General features: G+C 40.9%; 1 protein-coding gene across 1 annotated transcript in view; it reads left to right on the top strand.

The window, feature by feature from the left end:
- The first annotated feature begins 6,601 nt into the window (after positions 1-6,601).
- Positions 6,602-17,150, top strand: part of CRB1 (crumbs cell polarity complex component 1) — a 95,416-nt gene continuing 84,867 nt past the window's right edge. The window contains exons 1-2 of the mRNA XM_050977774.1: positions 6,602-6,817; positions 6,913-7,099. Of these exons, the coding sequence (XP_050833731.1) occupies positions 6,602-6,817; positions 6,913-7,099 (403 nt within the window). The remainder of the gene's footprint in view (positions 6,818-6,912; positions 7,100-17,150) is intronic.

Raw genomic sequence — 17,150 nt, 5'->3', positions numbered from 1 at the left:
AATTAAGATGCAGTTCAGCAACAAACCAGCTGGTGATTTGAGGGGCTCTCTGGACACTGGAAGAATGTAAGTCAACTACAGCAGTAATGCCTCCTCCTTCCCCCTTTCATAGCCAACATGATGCTCAGAGTGCCCCCCCATCCAGGGGTGTTTTCCCTTCACTGGCATTGGAACATGGTGACATCACATACATCACCATCACTGAGGGCAGCATCGCCACCAGTGGCTGAAGTAGGTGTGAAATAATCAAAATTAGCACAAGTTTGGAAGCCAGAACATTTCATTTTACCTTGTGAATGATGTAATTCAAACTGACAAACTTTCAGGATTTAGTTCAGTACAAAACTGCAGCCTTTGAGAAAGGCATTGGCATTAAGATGAATGCTGTCTTACCCAATCTTAGCAGAAACTTGAAATCCCTTTGGGGCACCTACTGCTGCTTATTGTTCCCATAATAGTATCTAATACTTTAACACAGAGGCCAACATTTCCAAGAGGAATTTAGTGCTTTCCACGATCCACACCAAGACACTTCAGAGATGCCTAGAGGGAAACTTTGCTTTGTGCTTTCTGGAAGTCACATCCTTTAGCTGAAAACCTGCAAATCCAGGAGATCCAGATCGTCAGATGCTTTTCAAAACCTTGTCACACTCAATTCACAATGACTGAATACAGAAGAGGGAAAAAATTATAAGGGGTATTAGAGATCATGAAAAATTAAGAATCTTCTGTATTTGCCTGTTACAAAAGTTACTTTTTGAGTCTTATGGTGTTTTGCATTGCATATTTAACTACCTCAGAATAATTTATCACTGCAAGTACAGTGAAGAAAACCAGAGTAAGAATTAGTTTTGTGTCCCTCAGCCCAGTGCTTGGCCTGTGAAGCAAGGCATGTTGTCACCTTTCTCTATTTGCAAAGACCAAAACTTAAAAAAACAGTTTTAGAAGTATCTCCTCCTTCCCAGCCTCTCCACTTGACTGTAGTCATCATCCTGCCCTGTCCCCAGGACAACTGCAGTGTTTACCAGAAGTAAAATGTTTACATGCAAAGTGTGTGTTAAAATCAAGCATATTTGGTTACTAATCCTGCCTTCATGACTCTTGATCTTTATCCTCCTCTACACTGTTGCCTGCTGGAATTGCTGGGTTTGAATTCCTTCTAAAACCATATTGTATTGATCAGATGAAATCATGCTACAAACCTATGTAAATCTTTTCCAAATAGCTCTGAAACTGTGGCTGAACTATACAACTATATCCCCTGTAACAGATGGGATTTTTCATTTAATTCCAATACTTTCATCTTTAGGTCTCTCTGGTTTGTAGTATGAGTTACCTCACTCTGAAGGAAATTAAAAAAGGGAATTAGAAGAGGATTTGTAAGACTGTTAACACGTCTAGTCTGCTGAAGTGAAAAGCACAGAGGGAAAAATAAATGTACAACCCATTTAGAACTTAATATATCAGTGCTTTTGTAAAAACACAATTTGCCTCATTTTCTCAAGCACTCTATAACCTTGGCACTCAGAGGAAGCTTATTGGTACAGACAGAAACTTCCTGATTAGATGGTTCATTAGCAGCAAGGTACAGAATACTAATTGCCAATTTTCATCTGCATTGACAAGGCCTGACCTAGCATTCATCTGATTGAAATTGCTTCCCTGGTGATGCCTCTTGCTTCCTTGTTTCCTGATTCCAGCTGCCCAGCCACAGACAATATGATAAAAACATGTTATTTTACAAAAATTCAAAAACGATAAGAATAAGTCACACACTTTATTGACTGCAAGGGAATCCTGTCCTGCCTTGCACAGCCACTTTGTTTTGCCTGCCTATAGGTAAAATACTCAGGAGAGACTTCATATGAAAACCAAAACAGCTTTCATTGCTCCCACTATTTCTATCACATCCAAAATTAGATCTGTCTGAGAAAATCAGCTTGACATTCCTGTAATCTTTGGTTTAATTTGTATTTTAGGTTGGCACATAGAAATCCCTCATTACTCCCTAAGAAAGTGGCTACCATGGGAATCAAAAAAGGAGTCATAATTTCAAAAAATGTATTACATTTAAGAAAGCAATATGCTTGGCAGGTCTTGCAAAGTAATTTTCAGATAAAGCCCTTCAGTTTCATAAAAAACATTAGTAATCTGAAAATAGGCAGAACCAACAGGTCCTGCTCTGGTGCTTTCCTCTGGCTGGGAAAGACATAAAAGGAGCACAGCAAGAGTTCAAAACCCCAAATATTTGTACACCCTAATAAAAAGGAAAAGAAAGCTCAAATGAATTATCATTTATAGACTAAGAAGTTAAATATAATAATCAAATATTTGTCTCTGGAAAAGTATGGGCCTCAATCTCAAAGGAGATTCCAGATCTCTCTTGCCCAGTTCTTTTGTGGGTGGTAATCTTTGCAAACTCTGCAGGAAATCGATGCAATCAGAGTTGTCCTTGTTGCAAAGAGGCTACTTAAAATGCAAATAGATCTATAGTGGTTTTGTTAATGAGGTAAACAACTTCCTCTTACATACAACTCTATCTACAAGACCTTTCAGCCATCCCTTATTCACATTGGTTTATCCACTGCCTTCGTTTGTCCACTCATAATTACCCAAAGTGCAACAAGCTGAAGAAAAAAATTATCTATCAGTTGGTGAATGAAGAGGTACATAAAGTACCATTAACAGGAAGATGATCTGGATGACTTGGTCAGGTCCACTGTTCTAGGAAACTCCATCATCCTCAGTTTTCAATAAATAGTTCAATAGGCATTAATAGTTCAATAAATAGTTTTAATAGACATTAAAATTAATATTTTAATGCCCAAACCAGGATGTCAGACCAGAGTGGCTTCATGCTTGAATGCTCCCTAGATTTTTAGAAAGTAAGCTTTCCTGTTGGTGAACGGGGAACACCAGTGAAATTTAGAATCCCAGTTTCATACCTGATGAAATTCAGAAAGAACTGAAGAGAAGATGTACACAAGAAGCACCACTGAATGTGAGTAAGAAAATGAAAGATCCTAGGGAAAATCAGGGACTATTTTAAAAATAGAGGCTTTCTGCATTAGCTATGAAGAACTGGGGACTGAGCTAATATAGGCTGGAGCTTGTGCAGGAAATCTAATGCTACAGGAAATCTCTAACAGAATCACAGAAGATATGGTGGGAAGGGACCACCTGCTCAAAGCACATCTAGTTTGAGCAGGTCACAAAGGGCCACTGTCCAGCTGAGTTCTGCATATCCAAAACCTCACCAGGGCAAATGTTATCTTCAGCTCAGTCACTGTTCCACTCCTCCATGAAATCACCCACCTGTTCCTGACTACTACCAGTGCCTTACTTTCCAGTGAACAAAGGGATTTTTAATAAAAGCTTCAGGTTAGTCAGCATCAGGCATTTTGCAAAATCACATCTTCCACTTGCAAAATAATTTTACACTTTACGTGAATTACTTAACTATTATAATTTCTATTCATTTTGTAGTTTACTTTAAAGCTACCACAACATTGGAAAAGAAGTACCAATTACTTAGGAAAATCACCCATAAATATATTTGATCAAGAAGGCACAGGATGGCATCAATAAAAATTGCACTTTAAATTGGAGCAACATTGAACAATCAGAAAACATGCCTAGCAGTGAGAAGATACACAATTAATTAGTACTGCTGTCATCTGAAAATTGAAAACACTGCAAGCAAAAGATGTTAGATAATGAAATTAGTTGGACAGAGTTGCACAAAATGTCTTAGAAGAGATGACACTGACTAGTGTAGTCTGATGCCACACCACTCTGTCATTTTTGCATGGAAGCAATCAGAACAGAAAAGGCAGCAGATAAGTGAAAGCAAATGACAACACAAGCCCCTTTTCCCTGAGAAAATGGCAGAGCCTCTGACTTTTGTGACTGCAGAATCTCATCAAAGCTAAGCTGTACTGAGAAACCATGGAAATTACATGTAGATGTTACATTTCACTGTGTACAAATTATATGCATGCAGAAATTCAAGCCTCCTCCTGTAGGCAACTTCAAGGAATTGGGGCAGTGATAAGTTAATTTAGTCTATTCCCCATTAAATTCTGGGATATGAATAGCTCACAAAGAAGAAGAAACATTTGAAAAAAGGCTTTGGAAAATGCAGAGCTAAGTTTCAAACAGGATGAAAAAGCAGCTCTTTTGGTTATTCTAAAAGTGATTACATTTAAAAATTATTAGTAACTTTAGAAAGACTTGGAGGTGTTCATATACTTGCTGTATGTTTTATAATTACCACAGAGCTATACAGTATTTAATTCCAATATCAACATATGTTAACACAATACATTTGAGTTCTTAGATTGGTGGCATATCCCCATGTCTGAGAGCTCCTAAGTTTCCTTAGAGTACAGATTTTACAGATACTTGTGTTTTTTTCAGAAAAAATATTCAGATTTAATAGATGTGACTGTTTTCTTGAAATACTTAACATCTATCCCTCAGAATTGAAAACTTTTTATTTGCTTAAACTTGGGGTCTATCTTTCAGAATACTCACAGGATTTCTTTTTCAAATTGATGAGAATATGAATCCAGAAAATGTAGAGGGTGATCTTGTCCCCCAGTGAGCTGCAGCTGGGTCAGTTGCTGAAGATTGGAGGTGGGCCTGATCTTAACAGGCCACACCTGCAATCAATAAGAACTAGTGCTATATAAGAGTAAGGAAAGAGGAGTAGGGAGAGTTAGATTACTGCCAGGACCTGGAGAAGTCACTGTCTAGAGGAGCTGCCTGTATCAAGGCAGTATGAAGCTCTGATAATATGAAATCCTTGTACTATGATGGTGATAGAACCTTTGCTATCTAAGACAACAAGAAAATATTGTTGTTCTGAGTTATTTGGTAACAAATTTAAATAATAATCCACTTAAAGCAGGCAATCAGCACTGAGCTAAACTGCATAATTTAGCCTGACAAAAGAATTCCCTGATGACAGTGGTATTTTCATGCTCACGTTGTAATGATTATATATCTTACTGCATAATTTCAAACAGAAATGAAATAGACAGATGGCAAGGAGAAGAAAACATCCAAACAACTACAAATATAAATATAAAAGAAAGGGAATTACAAAAAGTGAAAGAGCTGAGAACTATAATTAATCATTTAATTATATTTAACTTGATAGTTATCTAAGTACTTTCCACTAGGACCCCATTCACCATAATGTTCACAGCCCATGACATTTGGCCAGGAAATCCAGCCTGGGATGTCATCAGAGAGGTCAGAGCTGGAGAGTGGAGCAGGGGGGCTCAGGGGAGGGTGGAGGCTTCCTGGGAAGCAGATGATAGAGCTGCTTGGACTGCTGGTGCCAGGAGAAGGGAGAGAGGGTCTGGAAAGGTTTACCATAGGGTCAGCAGTGGGTGAGTGCAGCTACACATAAATGAATGAGATGGGAAAGAAGGAGGAGTTTTGCTGCAGGAGAAAATTTTAAATTAATCAGTTCACTGAGCTTAATGAGTGATTTGACAGTACCTACCTATTATAAACAGATTTAGTGAATTCATGTTGGCATCACCGGTCTGCTCCCTACTCATCTGAGCCTTCAGCATATACTTGATGTTCAGTGTACTTGTATTTTGTTCAGTTAAGTGTAGATGTAAAATTAAACTCAGTATCAAAGGCTTCATGAACTGGGGATTACCATTCTGCTGAAGTGGGGAGGACTAACACAGTACCAAACATATTGAGTGTTACCTGTTTGACAGCAACATAACATAGCAATGACCAAGTAGATTTTTCAGGCTTGGGAATGCCTGGATTTTCACTGAGGCAAGGAGGGTAAGTGCCAAGAGCCAAAGGAGGATTGCTAGGGGTGAAGGTGGTGGAAAGAGGAGATTCACTGCCAAACAGGCAGCTCATCTCTGTCTTGGCCTCAGAGCCAGACTGGTGCTGTGGCACCCATTGCTGTGGACAGCCAGACTGGGTGTGTGAGGTGCCAGAGGGCCAGAGTTTGTACTGGATCACGGTATGAGTACAGCCCCTGGGGCTGCTGCTGTGTGCCCTCACTTTCCCTTCTGCTAGAGCAGGGCCAGGATTTCATCTGAGAACAAAGCTGTGATCCATGGATGAGGCACTGCACAGGGAGTGCTGGGCACAAACAGACACGGCTTGTGCTGCCAGGGGCAGCTGGGGAAGGCACTTAGTATCAGCTGCTTAATACCAGCCATGGCTAAAACCAAATGGAGTCCATGCCCTGCCACCATCGCCTTCTCTTATCGATCCTGCTGTGACACCTCCTGGTTCTGTAAGTGACTGGTTCTTCCATGAGCATTTCCAGATTGTAACACAAGACAGCTCCTAGGAGGGTGCTTTTTAGCCACTCCAGTGTAAACAATGCCAGCAAAACAACAACAAAAAATAACACCGAGGAAGAGAGCGGGCTAACATCTCACTAACTAAAAAGACTGAGAATGTGGATGTTTCACCTTTTCACTTCATGTGCTAAGGGTATAATATACCAGAAAAAAATCAGAAAGCAGAGTGTTTGTGAGCTGACTGTGCAAGGAAACGTCAAGTGTTTGCAGTGTGGCTGAGGAGAGCCGTGTGGCGGGGTTTGGTGGAGATGAGGAGCGCTGAGCTTTGGGCTCTCCGGGCGGCGGTGCCGAGCCTGCGCTGCGGGGCAGGCTCAGCACAGCCCAGCGGAGCGGGACAGGCGCAGCCCAGCAGAGCACGGCGGAGCAGAGCGCACCATTCATCCCCAGCACGGCCGGGGACAGACTCCAGTCCGGCTCCCGCACAAATCTGCACCGGGTTTGAAAACACACTCGGACCTGCTGAAGTAAGACCTTGACTAGCACAACTGCCTTTTGAATGGAAGTGTGCAGGTTTGCGGGGAGCAGGCTGAGGAGGGGCACGGGCATGGATGGCTCGTAGGGGGCCGGGTGCCCCGGCTGTGCCCTTCGCTTCAGACACGAGGAGAAAGCAGTGAGCATCAGCACCAGCCCTTTGGACAACAGGCAACTCGGCAGAGGATGTCCTATCAAGATGAATATGGCTCATTCAAGAATTAACTCTCTACTCATCTTCTACCTCAGTTTTTTGCTGCTCATCCATTTAAAAAGTAAGATTTGCACTTTTTCTTATTGTTCTGACATGTCCTCTGGGGAGATGGTTAGACATGCACTTCTAGCAGAAAGCTTGTGTTGTCAGAAGGGTTTAAAAATTTGATGGAGATGCCAAAAAAATTTGGTCCATGAAACTAAGTTGTACGAACTCGTTGCTTGATAGCTTTCCTGATCTCCATGCTTTGACTTTTTTTTTTTAATGAGGAATGAAAGCATTTTGTTGCTTCACATATTCAAGGTACAGTAATAAATTATTTCACTAAAACTGTACCTGTACTTTAAAGTCTGCTTTTTGATACCACTAATTCAGTAAATCTAAACCTTTCTGATTTAAATCGAAACTTATTTATCCTCTGCTTAAAGTGTTCATGTTATGTTTTTCAGTAGTGTTGCTTTAATATATATACTTTCTAAACCACAGCCTCTAGAGAAAGCAGTTATTAAACAACTGTGTTGTATTTGGTGTTGTAAAATATGTCCATTATGAGGGAGCATGAAAGTCCAACTGCTTTAATAGAGAAAAATTGTTCTCGGCAAACTTCCACATAAACAGAAGTGTGCAAAATAGAGGCAGTCACAATGGGTTTCCTTGATAATTGTGTCAGATGGCTGAGAGTAAATGCAAGCCAAGGAGGCTAAATGGCCTCAGCTGGTGAGGCTGCTGTGTGTGTGTGAAAAGCAGCAGCTCTTGAACATGTTTAAAATGAAGATCTGCAGGATGTGTGCCTGAGGAGGCTGTTTGATTTGTGTCTGTTGCATGTGAATAGCAATAACACAAAGCTTTGAGCAGCTGCCATTAAACAAGAAGACTTGGCATTAGCGTTCAGTGTTGTGTAATCTGGGTCACCTTCTGTTGCTGCATCACTCAAATTGTTACTTGGACAGTTTACAGCCCAACATAAATTAAAGACTAAAAAGCAAACAGATGCAGTTGAATCAACCAGCACTGAAAAAAAATCCCACGCTTGAAAATATAAGAAATATACAGAATGTTATAGAAACATCATTTTATGCTAATTTTCTTTTTGGGGATGTACTGATGTGAATCAGGGAAACCAAAGTGCTTTTTCTATATTAACTCACAACAGGACATACCCTAAAAAAAACCAAAAAAAACCCAAACAACAAAAAACTGGACCTTTAACTTTCACAAAGTAATTTTCAAAGTAATTTTCAACTAGAAAGTCTCTAAGAAAGAGTCTGCCATCTAAGTAAAGGAACATAATAGTAGTGTTAGTTAAGAAAATTTCATTTTTCCATGAGGCAGGCAAATTAGAACAAAATATAAAAGCTTTGGGAAGGGGAATTAAAAGTTAAGTTTTATAAATTAAGAAGATCACATTAAAACATCATGCACAAAGAAAACATTGCTAGAATGAACACAAGAAAAAAGCCCCCAGGAATCAGTTTAAAGAAGGATCAATACAAGTTTTGGCTTTCACCTCGGGTGAGCTTTGCTCAGTGCAGGATGCCAAAGGCAAGGAGTAATTGTGTGTCATTTTATGCCTTTTCCTTAGCCCACTTAACTGGGATGACATCTCAGATGTGGCACGGGTGTTCTCTGGGTGATGGCCATATGGCCAGTCTCAAGCAAGGGCCCTTTCAGTCTTGGAGAACTTACTCAGGTAGAACTGTGGCTGTTACCACACTGTGACACAAACTGATATCCCGGGACAGAGCAGCTGCATCAGGAACCAGAATCAGGCTCAGGACCACACCTCATACCTCTACCTGTGAGTGCTGTGTATTTAGTGATCTTGAGAGGTGTTTTCTCTTTAGAAAGCTTGTACCCCACTTGAAACTGCTAACAGTTTCTATTAATAAAAACATAACTGTGAACAGATGAGTCAGAGGTAGAAGCAAAACTGACTGCAATTACATCCCTACTTAAAAATTAAAGCTGAGAAAGACCAAGACAGAAAAGCTGAGGCTAAAATGGAACAGAGGTGATTGATGATATTTACAGAAGTTGTAGCTGCCATTACGTTTTTAAAATCAGTTTACTGGATTTATCTTCCCCCAAAGGATTCTAATCTTAGGCCCTGCTTAAAGGCAGAATGTTCTTTATAAGTATATATTCTAAACAATTTGGAAAATAAATAGTATTTAGAAGCCATGAACTCCAGATGCAAGCATTCAACACAAGCTGGGTTTATATGGCATTTTGTGAATATAAATTGTTTCCACATATCATACCAAATGAACAACTCACAGAAAACTAATCTGGGGGCATCCAGAGATGCCCAGCTCTGTGTGAGGGGGGACCAAGAATCATTATGTACAACAGGGACAGGAAGCATGTCCCAAGTCCAGAACAACACTGATAACTCATTACTGCCATACTATTGTCTAACAGGAATTACAAGCATGAAACTGTGGGCAGGGAGTTGCTCATGAAACAGAGGAAGAGAAATTCTGTTAAATACAGGTATTCTTACACATCAGTTTTGGAAGTGATTCTGTCTGAAGTCAAGTTTAAAATCTTTTCATTCAACATTCAAGTACTGATTTTTTTTTTTTAACAAGTATTACAATAGATTTCTACTGCAGCATTGTCTTCCTTTTGGGAAAAATACAGACAAATAATATTTTAAGGTCAAAACTATTGCCCATATAAGCTGTGGATGCCCCATCTTTGAAAGGGTTCAAGGCCTGGTCTAGTGGAAGTTGTTCCTGCACACAGCAGGGATGTTCAAACTAGATGATCTTTAAGGTCCTCTCCAACCCAAACCGTTCTGTGATTCTATTTTTCTCCATTTTAGTGACCTTTCAGCACAGCTGAAAAAATGTATTATTTACTTCAAAATCGATGCTTTATAAATTGTTCAAATGTTCATAAATTAGGAATGGAAATTCATTTGGGATTGCTGTTAATGTGAGCAAAATATCTGAGCTTTACTTGCAGCCTTTTTCTACCCCTCTGAGATGCTGGCACTATGCAATTTTTCCCCGTGGACAAGAACTCTTAATTTCACACAACTATTCCCATTACTCACAAAACTTCTAATTACTGCTTAATTACTGTGTTAGGAATAAAGCTCTGCTTATAAAGAGATTTGTGGTTTTGCTCACACTGCTCATCCCTCATGCACACCCGGCTGATGTAAGGAGCTTTCCAGCAAAGTCTTGTTAGTGTGGTTTGATGAGTTCCCAGCCCATTCGGCAGCTCCTCATTAGCCCTCCGCGGAGCTGAGCCTGTCAGAGCTGCACTCAGCAGCCCTGCAGCCCTGCCTCCCTCCTGGCTGTCACACATGGCATCTGGAGCACAGCAAAAATGAAACATCCTTCAGATGTCTGCCATCATCTCCAGTAAGTTAAAAGCAACAGCTTCTAGACACAGTTGTGCTGGGTTGTTTTTTTTTTCCTTTTCATGTATATATTTTATTATGGATAACATCTCCTTCTCTGGAATGAAACTAAATCTTAAGAATGAAAACTAGTAACCCTGTAACTTTAAAAAAAGGCTGTAACTTCTGCAAGATAAATGTGTAAAAGTTACATTAAGAACATCCCAGCCACAACTGCACTTGAGCCACTCAGTTCAAAAACTCTTACAAGGCATTCTTAGGGAGCTACACCTACCATTCCAAGAGCAGAGAAGGATACCAGGTTACAGACCCCTCTCTGTCTGTGTGCTCTGTAACTTGGGAACTGTCACCACTGAGAACCTCTAGAGATTAAACATTTCCCCACATCCCATTTTGTCACTCAGAAAATACAGTGCAAGATATCAGCTCCTTCAAAAATTTACCCCTCAAATGACAGGGATTTTGGCAATACAGGACAAAGCACTGAATGATGTATTCACAGTCACAGGACCAAAAGGGAATTCTGCAGCAAGGACACAGATCAATCTCTGTGAGCAGGTTGTTTGTGACTAATGACCTATTAGGAAAGAGTCTGAGGGGCAAGAAAGGGAGTTGTGCAAAAAGGTGTTTTATCATTCATGCTTAACCAGCAGCAGAGATCTCACACAGAACTTGAAACACTGGTGTATGTTATCCTCTATCCATGATAATGGACTGGAGAAGAGAAAGTTAATTTAATACAAGCAGAGGATATAAACATAATGTTTTAGTATATACATAAACCTTTCAAAAGTGTCCCCACACAAATTTATCTATCTCTCTCTCTCCCCCGTCTCTCTTCCCCCAGTTTTTTGCTCTCCCTGTGTTACTTTGATAAACCTAAAGCACCTAGAGAGTCTTTTCCTTGTGCAAATCTCTACACCTTTTCCTCTCTGTTAGAGGAAGCTCAGAAAAAACCCAGTGCTGTTTAGAGAGTGCTCAAATTTTGATGGCCAAATTGGGCACTTCCCCACTGAAAGTTACAGGGAAAGGCAAATATTTTGCTGTTGTGTGTTGACAGTAAAATGACTTGTAAGACACAGGAGAGCAATCAAACCACTGTTCAGTACTGGCTGTATCCAGTTTTGAGTGCTGCTGTGAGCAAGAGAGAGGCAATTAGGAAAATGCTGGAAAGGGACAGCAAAAATAGAAAGACATTTAGAAAGATGTGCCCTCTGAGAAAGATGTCACAGGAAGAGAAGCCTGAGGGAAGACATGATTACAGTCTTACCTCCACAAAAGGGAATGGCAATCAAGGATGGTGACGAGATCAGTTGCTCCCTGTCACCTCTAGAAGGGCAGGTTCTGGAATGGATTCCATGTACATCAGGGAAGATTTGTGTGAACTTTCCCAACTAAGGGATAATTAAGACACTGTATCAGAACTTTTAAATGAATGGGTTAGATAAATATGTGCTAGAGAGTGTCTAGACTGCTGTCTCACAGCTGGTGTTACACAGACCCTGGGCAGTCAGCACCACCCTGGGGGATCTGTGAAGGTCTCAGGGGACAGAGTCCCAGAGAGGCACAGGTGGGGACTTGTCCCAAGGGCTATGGTGGCACTGAGGCTCCAGGGCAGCTCAGGAACAGCTCTGGGGCAGGGTGAGCAGATGGTTCCCTTTCCTTCTGCACAACTGGGGATTATGTGCTGTGCAAAACAAAAGCAGCCCTGAACTCAGCCCCCTCTGTTGCAGCAAAAACGGAATTATTGCCTAAATTTCAATGAGAAAGTAGTTTACTCTCATTCTTTGAGGCATCAAGTCCTCTTATTTTTTGGTACCCTACACTTAAAATAGGCACTTTGGCCACTGAAAGCACTGATTACAATGAGAACAGAAAGTACCCCCATGCTAGAGATAATGTAGTTTGATTTCTGGCTTTTGGAGTGAAATCACTTACATTTTTACTTGCAGTTTGAGTATACTTGATATGTTGACAATATAATAATGCAAGAAAATATAATTAATGAATGGATTATCAATATCAAAAATTTCACAGGCAAAAACCTGAAAAGGAATGGAAAACATGGATTGCCTGCTGAAACTGCCAGCTTCTCACTTCATATAAAAAAGCAATGCAAGACTGGAACTTACTGCACAAAAAAAATAGCAGTAGATTCCAACTGGCCATTCTGGATACAGTGCAACAAATTAACATTGGAGTGGGAGTTCTGCTTCATCTAAGTAGAGTTTGGCAGCAAAAATTACTTATTTATGAAATATCAAGGTTTAAATATCTGTATATTCAGCCAGCCACAAAACCATAAATAAATATGTCTTAGTCCACATCACTTAACTCTCTATAATAAGTAAATTAGAGAAATAGCAACCTAAGTGCCTTTGATCCTGCCTACAGGGGTTTGCAGCCAAAGACCTTCCAGGGATACTTCTACTTATGGGTTTGTTTTTATAATTCACATTCCAAAATTAAGAAAATCTTCTAGACAATGCCTCAATCTCTAGGTAAACTTGAGTTGTTCTTTGTGGTTGCCCAAAAATGGACAAAAGGCTCATTTTCTAAGGGAAGCCTTTAAAACTAATTGACTCATCTGGAGCAAGGAGATAAGTGATACATATTACTTTCCAGACTGATTTCACAGATTAATTTGTTGGTTTTAGGGACTGACACTTTTTGTCAGTTCTCACTGTACTTCTCTGTTTCCTCAGCCATTACCAGTGCTGTATCGTAGGAAAGCCCTCTCACACCAGCAAACAGCAAAAAAACCCAACAACCCAGATAAACCCTTTTCCAATGAGATTCTTATCTTTTACTTCATATTGATTATATCTTACTCACCCATAAATTGGGTCAACAGGAAGCTGCTTCCATCTTTTGACAAAGACTGCAGCTGACAGGGCCTCTGGGCGGGCACCACGCAGCTGCCACTGCAGCTCTGCAGGGCTCCTCCAGGCCCAGCAAAACGTCCCTCTCCAGGCATCAACAAAGCAAGGCTGCTGCAACTTCAGGGTGAGGGCAGCTCCTGCCTGCCTGGAATCTTATCAGTGGGGACAGAAATCAGAATATTTCCAGGGCTAAATATTTCTGTGGGTAGAAAAGGGGCATGGGCTGCTAACCCGTTACAGTGTCCCCTCTCCAGCAGCCAAGGATCAGGGCACTTGCCTGGTGCATCCTTCTGTGCTGGGAAATGCTATGCCTGAATAATTGTGGCCTGGGTGGATGCTGGCAGGCAAGGGGAGAAACTCCTTGCTTATTTTTACTGCTCTTGCTTGCCTGCCCAAGGCTGAGCATACTGGCAGCCTAGTGCCTTAAACTTTTCCTTGAATAATGAGACAGACAAAGCATTTTTATCGGCATTAGCCAGGGGCTTTGCAGACAGGACACATTCCTTCAAAGTGCACTCAATCACACTGATTGAGATCAAGGCTGTGAGTAAACAAACAAAACTTTGTACCCCTCCCTTAGAGCTCAGCTGTGGACACAATGGCCTGACAGTTCCTTTGCTGAGGTTTCTGAGAGGTACAACTATGTTGTTGTATGCTGTGGTGCTACCAAAGGCTGACTGTCCTCTGAAACAAAGGCCAGAGATGCTCTAATTCACATCCAGACTGCCACGGAGGCTCTAGGCAGCTCGTGAGGCAGTGTACACTGGCCACACTCTTCCCTTGACAGTTCCAGTCTCCCTTGCTGGGGTTTCCAACAGGATGATACAGAACACTTGATTAGCTCTTTCTTCCACAAGAAGGGCCCTAGCTCTGAATTTGACTGTGACACATTTCTTTCCTTCTTTGAACTGGAGCTTGAGGACTTTGAAAACAACATCATTTGACAGGAAGCCAAAGCAAGGATGCAGAATGACAGACAGTCATCAGTCTGCAAGGATCCAAGCAACTGCAGTTTAGGTAACCTGCACTGACAGATTACTCACAGCAGGGAACCCAAAACCCTCCCTGTAATAATGTAGCCTTGAAAAGATATCTTTATACAGCAGTACTTCTGTGGTGTTTAGCCAAGCTTGGTGGCAATTTGTAGGTGCTTCCAAGGCAGCTGTGGTACCACTCCTGGTATGGCAAACCATCCCTGAGTGCCCACACAGCTGAAAGAAGAGATCAGGCTCTTCATGTGCAGTGAACAGCCTGAAGTGTAACTCACCTCCCTCCCAACAGCTGGAAAGAGAGCCCCTGAGAGTGTGTCTGAACTAATACACATCACTTTGCTGCTCCTTGGGCATCAGCTCCTTCCTGTTGCAGGAAGGGTGCAGCTGTGATGGCTGTAAGGAAGGCAAAACACTATACAGGTCTGACATGGTGTAAAGAAGTCCTAACTGTGCTTGCTCTTCTCCAACAGCCCTTAATTTCCTTTGATAACCCCATAAATAAAATACAGAGAGAAGAGGCACCAATCTTGTGAAATAAGCAATCAGAGGCTGCATAACAAAAGAAATGTGCAATGCCAGTGAGGAGAAGCCAGGGAATGACACTGATGTATCAGAGATTGCATCAGAGCTATTAAATGGGATGAAAATATGCAAGGCCCTTGGAAGCTCATCTTTGTTCAATCTTAAAAGAATTCTGAAAGCAAGCCTCCACTGATTCCTATCATAAGATGTAGGAAAATATGTGTTTGTGGAATGATAACCCAAGCCTTTTTGATCCCTGTCTGTATAAATATTTGGAGCAGAATGCAAGTAGGTGCCTCTGCAATGCAGCTGCAAAAAGCAAATGTCTGGCCATCATTTTGTAGGACTCACCAATTTAGTTTTTCAAGCTGAACCCATCCCTTCTCTCTTATCAAATACAGCTCACATTTGTAATTCAAGTTGCAATACTAATGGTACTGAACATTTTGCAAGCCTCAACCCATGCAAAAATGCCCTCAGTTTGATATAACAAGAACTATCCATTCTGTTTTCTCATGAGTATGTCTTAAATGTGTGATTCAATTTAGTCTAACATCTTCCCATTTTGGAGCTCATGGAAAAGTGCAAGCAGATTAAACTTACTAAAATAAATTGCCATTTTCACATTCAAAATGCTATTTCCAAAGTATATTGTGTTTCCTAAAAAACAAGTGGGCAACTTGGGATTGCCACCCTTTTCCACAGTAGTGAAGTGACAGGACTGAGAGGTGGTTGGAGCAAACCTTTAATGGAGCTAAATAGCAGAAGGCAGGATTGACACTGAACACCTTTGAAGGATCTAGATATAAAAATCTTTCCAGCAAACAGACTGACCTAATGATCTGAAAAATGATGGAAAGGAATAAAAAAGGGAGAAATGTAGCTCTCTGCACACAGCAGAACAAAATCAGATCTATTTTTACTTCTACTACAGCCTTAAAACCATAAACACTCCATTTTTCATTTTGTTTGGGGAATTGCCCACAGATTCATGCAGGCACTTTGTGTTCCCAGAGATCTCTTTCAGTGTTCTCCCTGCCTAGGCACCAAGGAAAATACCCTAGAGTGGCCCTCCTGTATCCCCAGCCAGCACCTCTGAGCTGGCAATGGCTTGCTGCAGCCACACAGGCATCTGTTGCCTGTAATTCTGCTATTCCACAAGGAACCTTGAGCAGAGTTGATTTCAGGTTTTTTTTCTGGTTTAACTTCCTAAGTCCATTCATTTTGTGTTATGTCCAGCAAGGACCAGCATGGCTGTGCTTACGAAACCAGGAAGTCAGGGGGTGTAATCAAGAGTGGTTTCTTTTCAAGGAGATGGAGAATCATGTCTTTGGAGATATTTGAGATTTTGAGATAATTTGATGGACTGGCAATCAATTACTCTGCTTCTTATATTCCAGCTCTTAAACTAAACTTTGAGGGAACTGCATTCTTCAATACTACTAGAAGCAAATGGAGACTGTCATTACACTTGCTGAGATTTTTGTACAAGAGATAAGCAGCATCACAAATGTGTTTGCATCTTGAATTCCACAATTTCTTCTTTGGGCTAACATAAAATCATGTTCTAGAGGGCACTCACACAACAACTGCCAATGCTATTTAACTGTGCTTCAGTTTCAGACAGATTGTGTCAACATTTCTACAGACAGGGGAACACTTTCCTTACTTTTATTAGCATAACTGCAAACACCCAGAGAGCTGTGAGATGGATTATCCTGTCTTTTAAACCTGCACATCTTTTATGCAAGGGCTCTTAATCAGCCTGAAGAATTCTGGGTCTTCATGGGTGACTGCTTCTTTTCTGCAATCCCTCTTGAGCACCAACACTTTCATTAACCACAGGCATGTGGTTACACATGCTTACAGTAAATCTAGCTTTCCAAAAATAAGAAATTTGTACTAAATCATTAAGAAAGTTCCGAGAAGTAGTCATAGGCAAAGGGTGCTGAGCTTTCTGCTCTAGTTGATGCAATGGCTTGGACTAGATGATCATCAATAGTCCCTTCCAGTGCTTTCTGTTCCATGTAAACCACTTGGGTTTTAGCTGAGCCCATTACTACAAGGCTGGCAAAGCAGTCACTCCAGGGAGTGTATCAGAAGTGCTGTCTCACCAATTCTGACACATTTTTTACCATTTAGCAATAAAAGGTCTTTAGAGTTTGTTAGACACTGTTTAGTGACAGGAAAAACTGCCAAGTGGAAAGTATGAGGGAAGAGACTGCAACATATATTTCAGACTTCTTTTGAAAAAAAAAGCACAAACAAAAAAATCAGTTACTGGATTCACTGAAAAAAATAATCACCAAAGAATCATCTCCACTGTGTTACCGCTGTAGTGCA

Source organism: Serinus canaria, chromosome 8 (genome assembly GCF_022539315.1).
Source record: "Serinus canaria isolate serCan28SL12 chromosome 8, serCan2020, whole genome shotgun sequence".
Classification (NCBI taxonomy): domain Eukaryota; kingdom Metazoa; phylum Chordata; class Aves; order Passeriformes; family Fringillidae; genus Serinus; species Serinus canaria.
The sequence above is the reverse complement of the archived record's forward strand: the minus strand, read 5'-3'. Positions and strand labels throughout refer to the sequence as shown.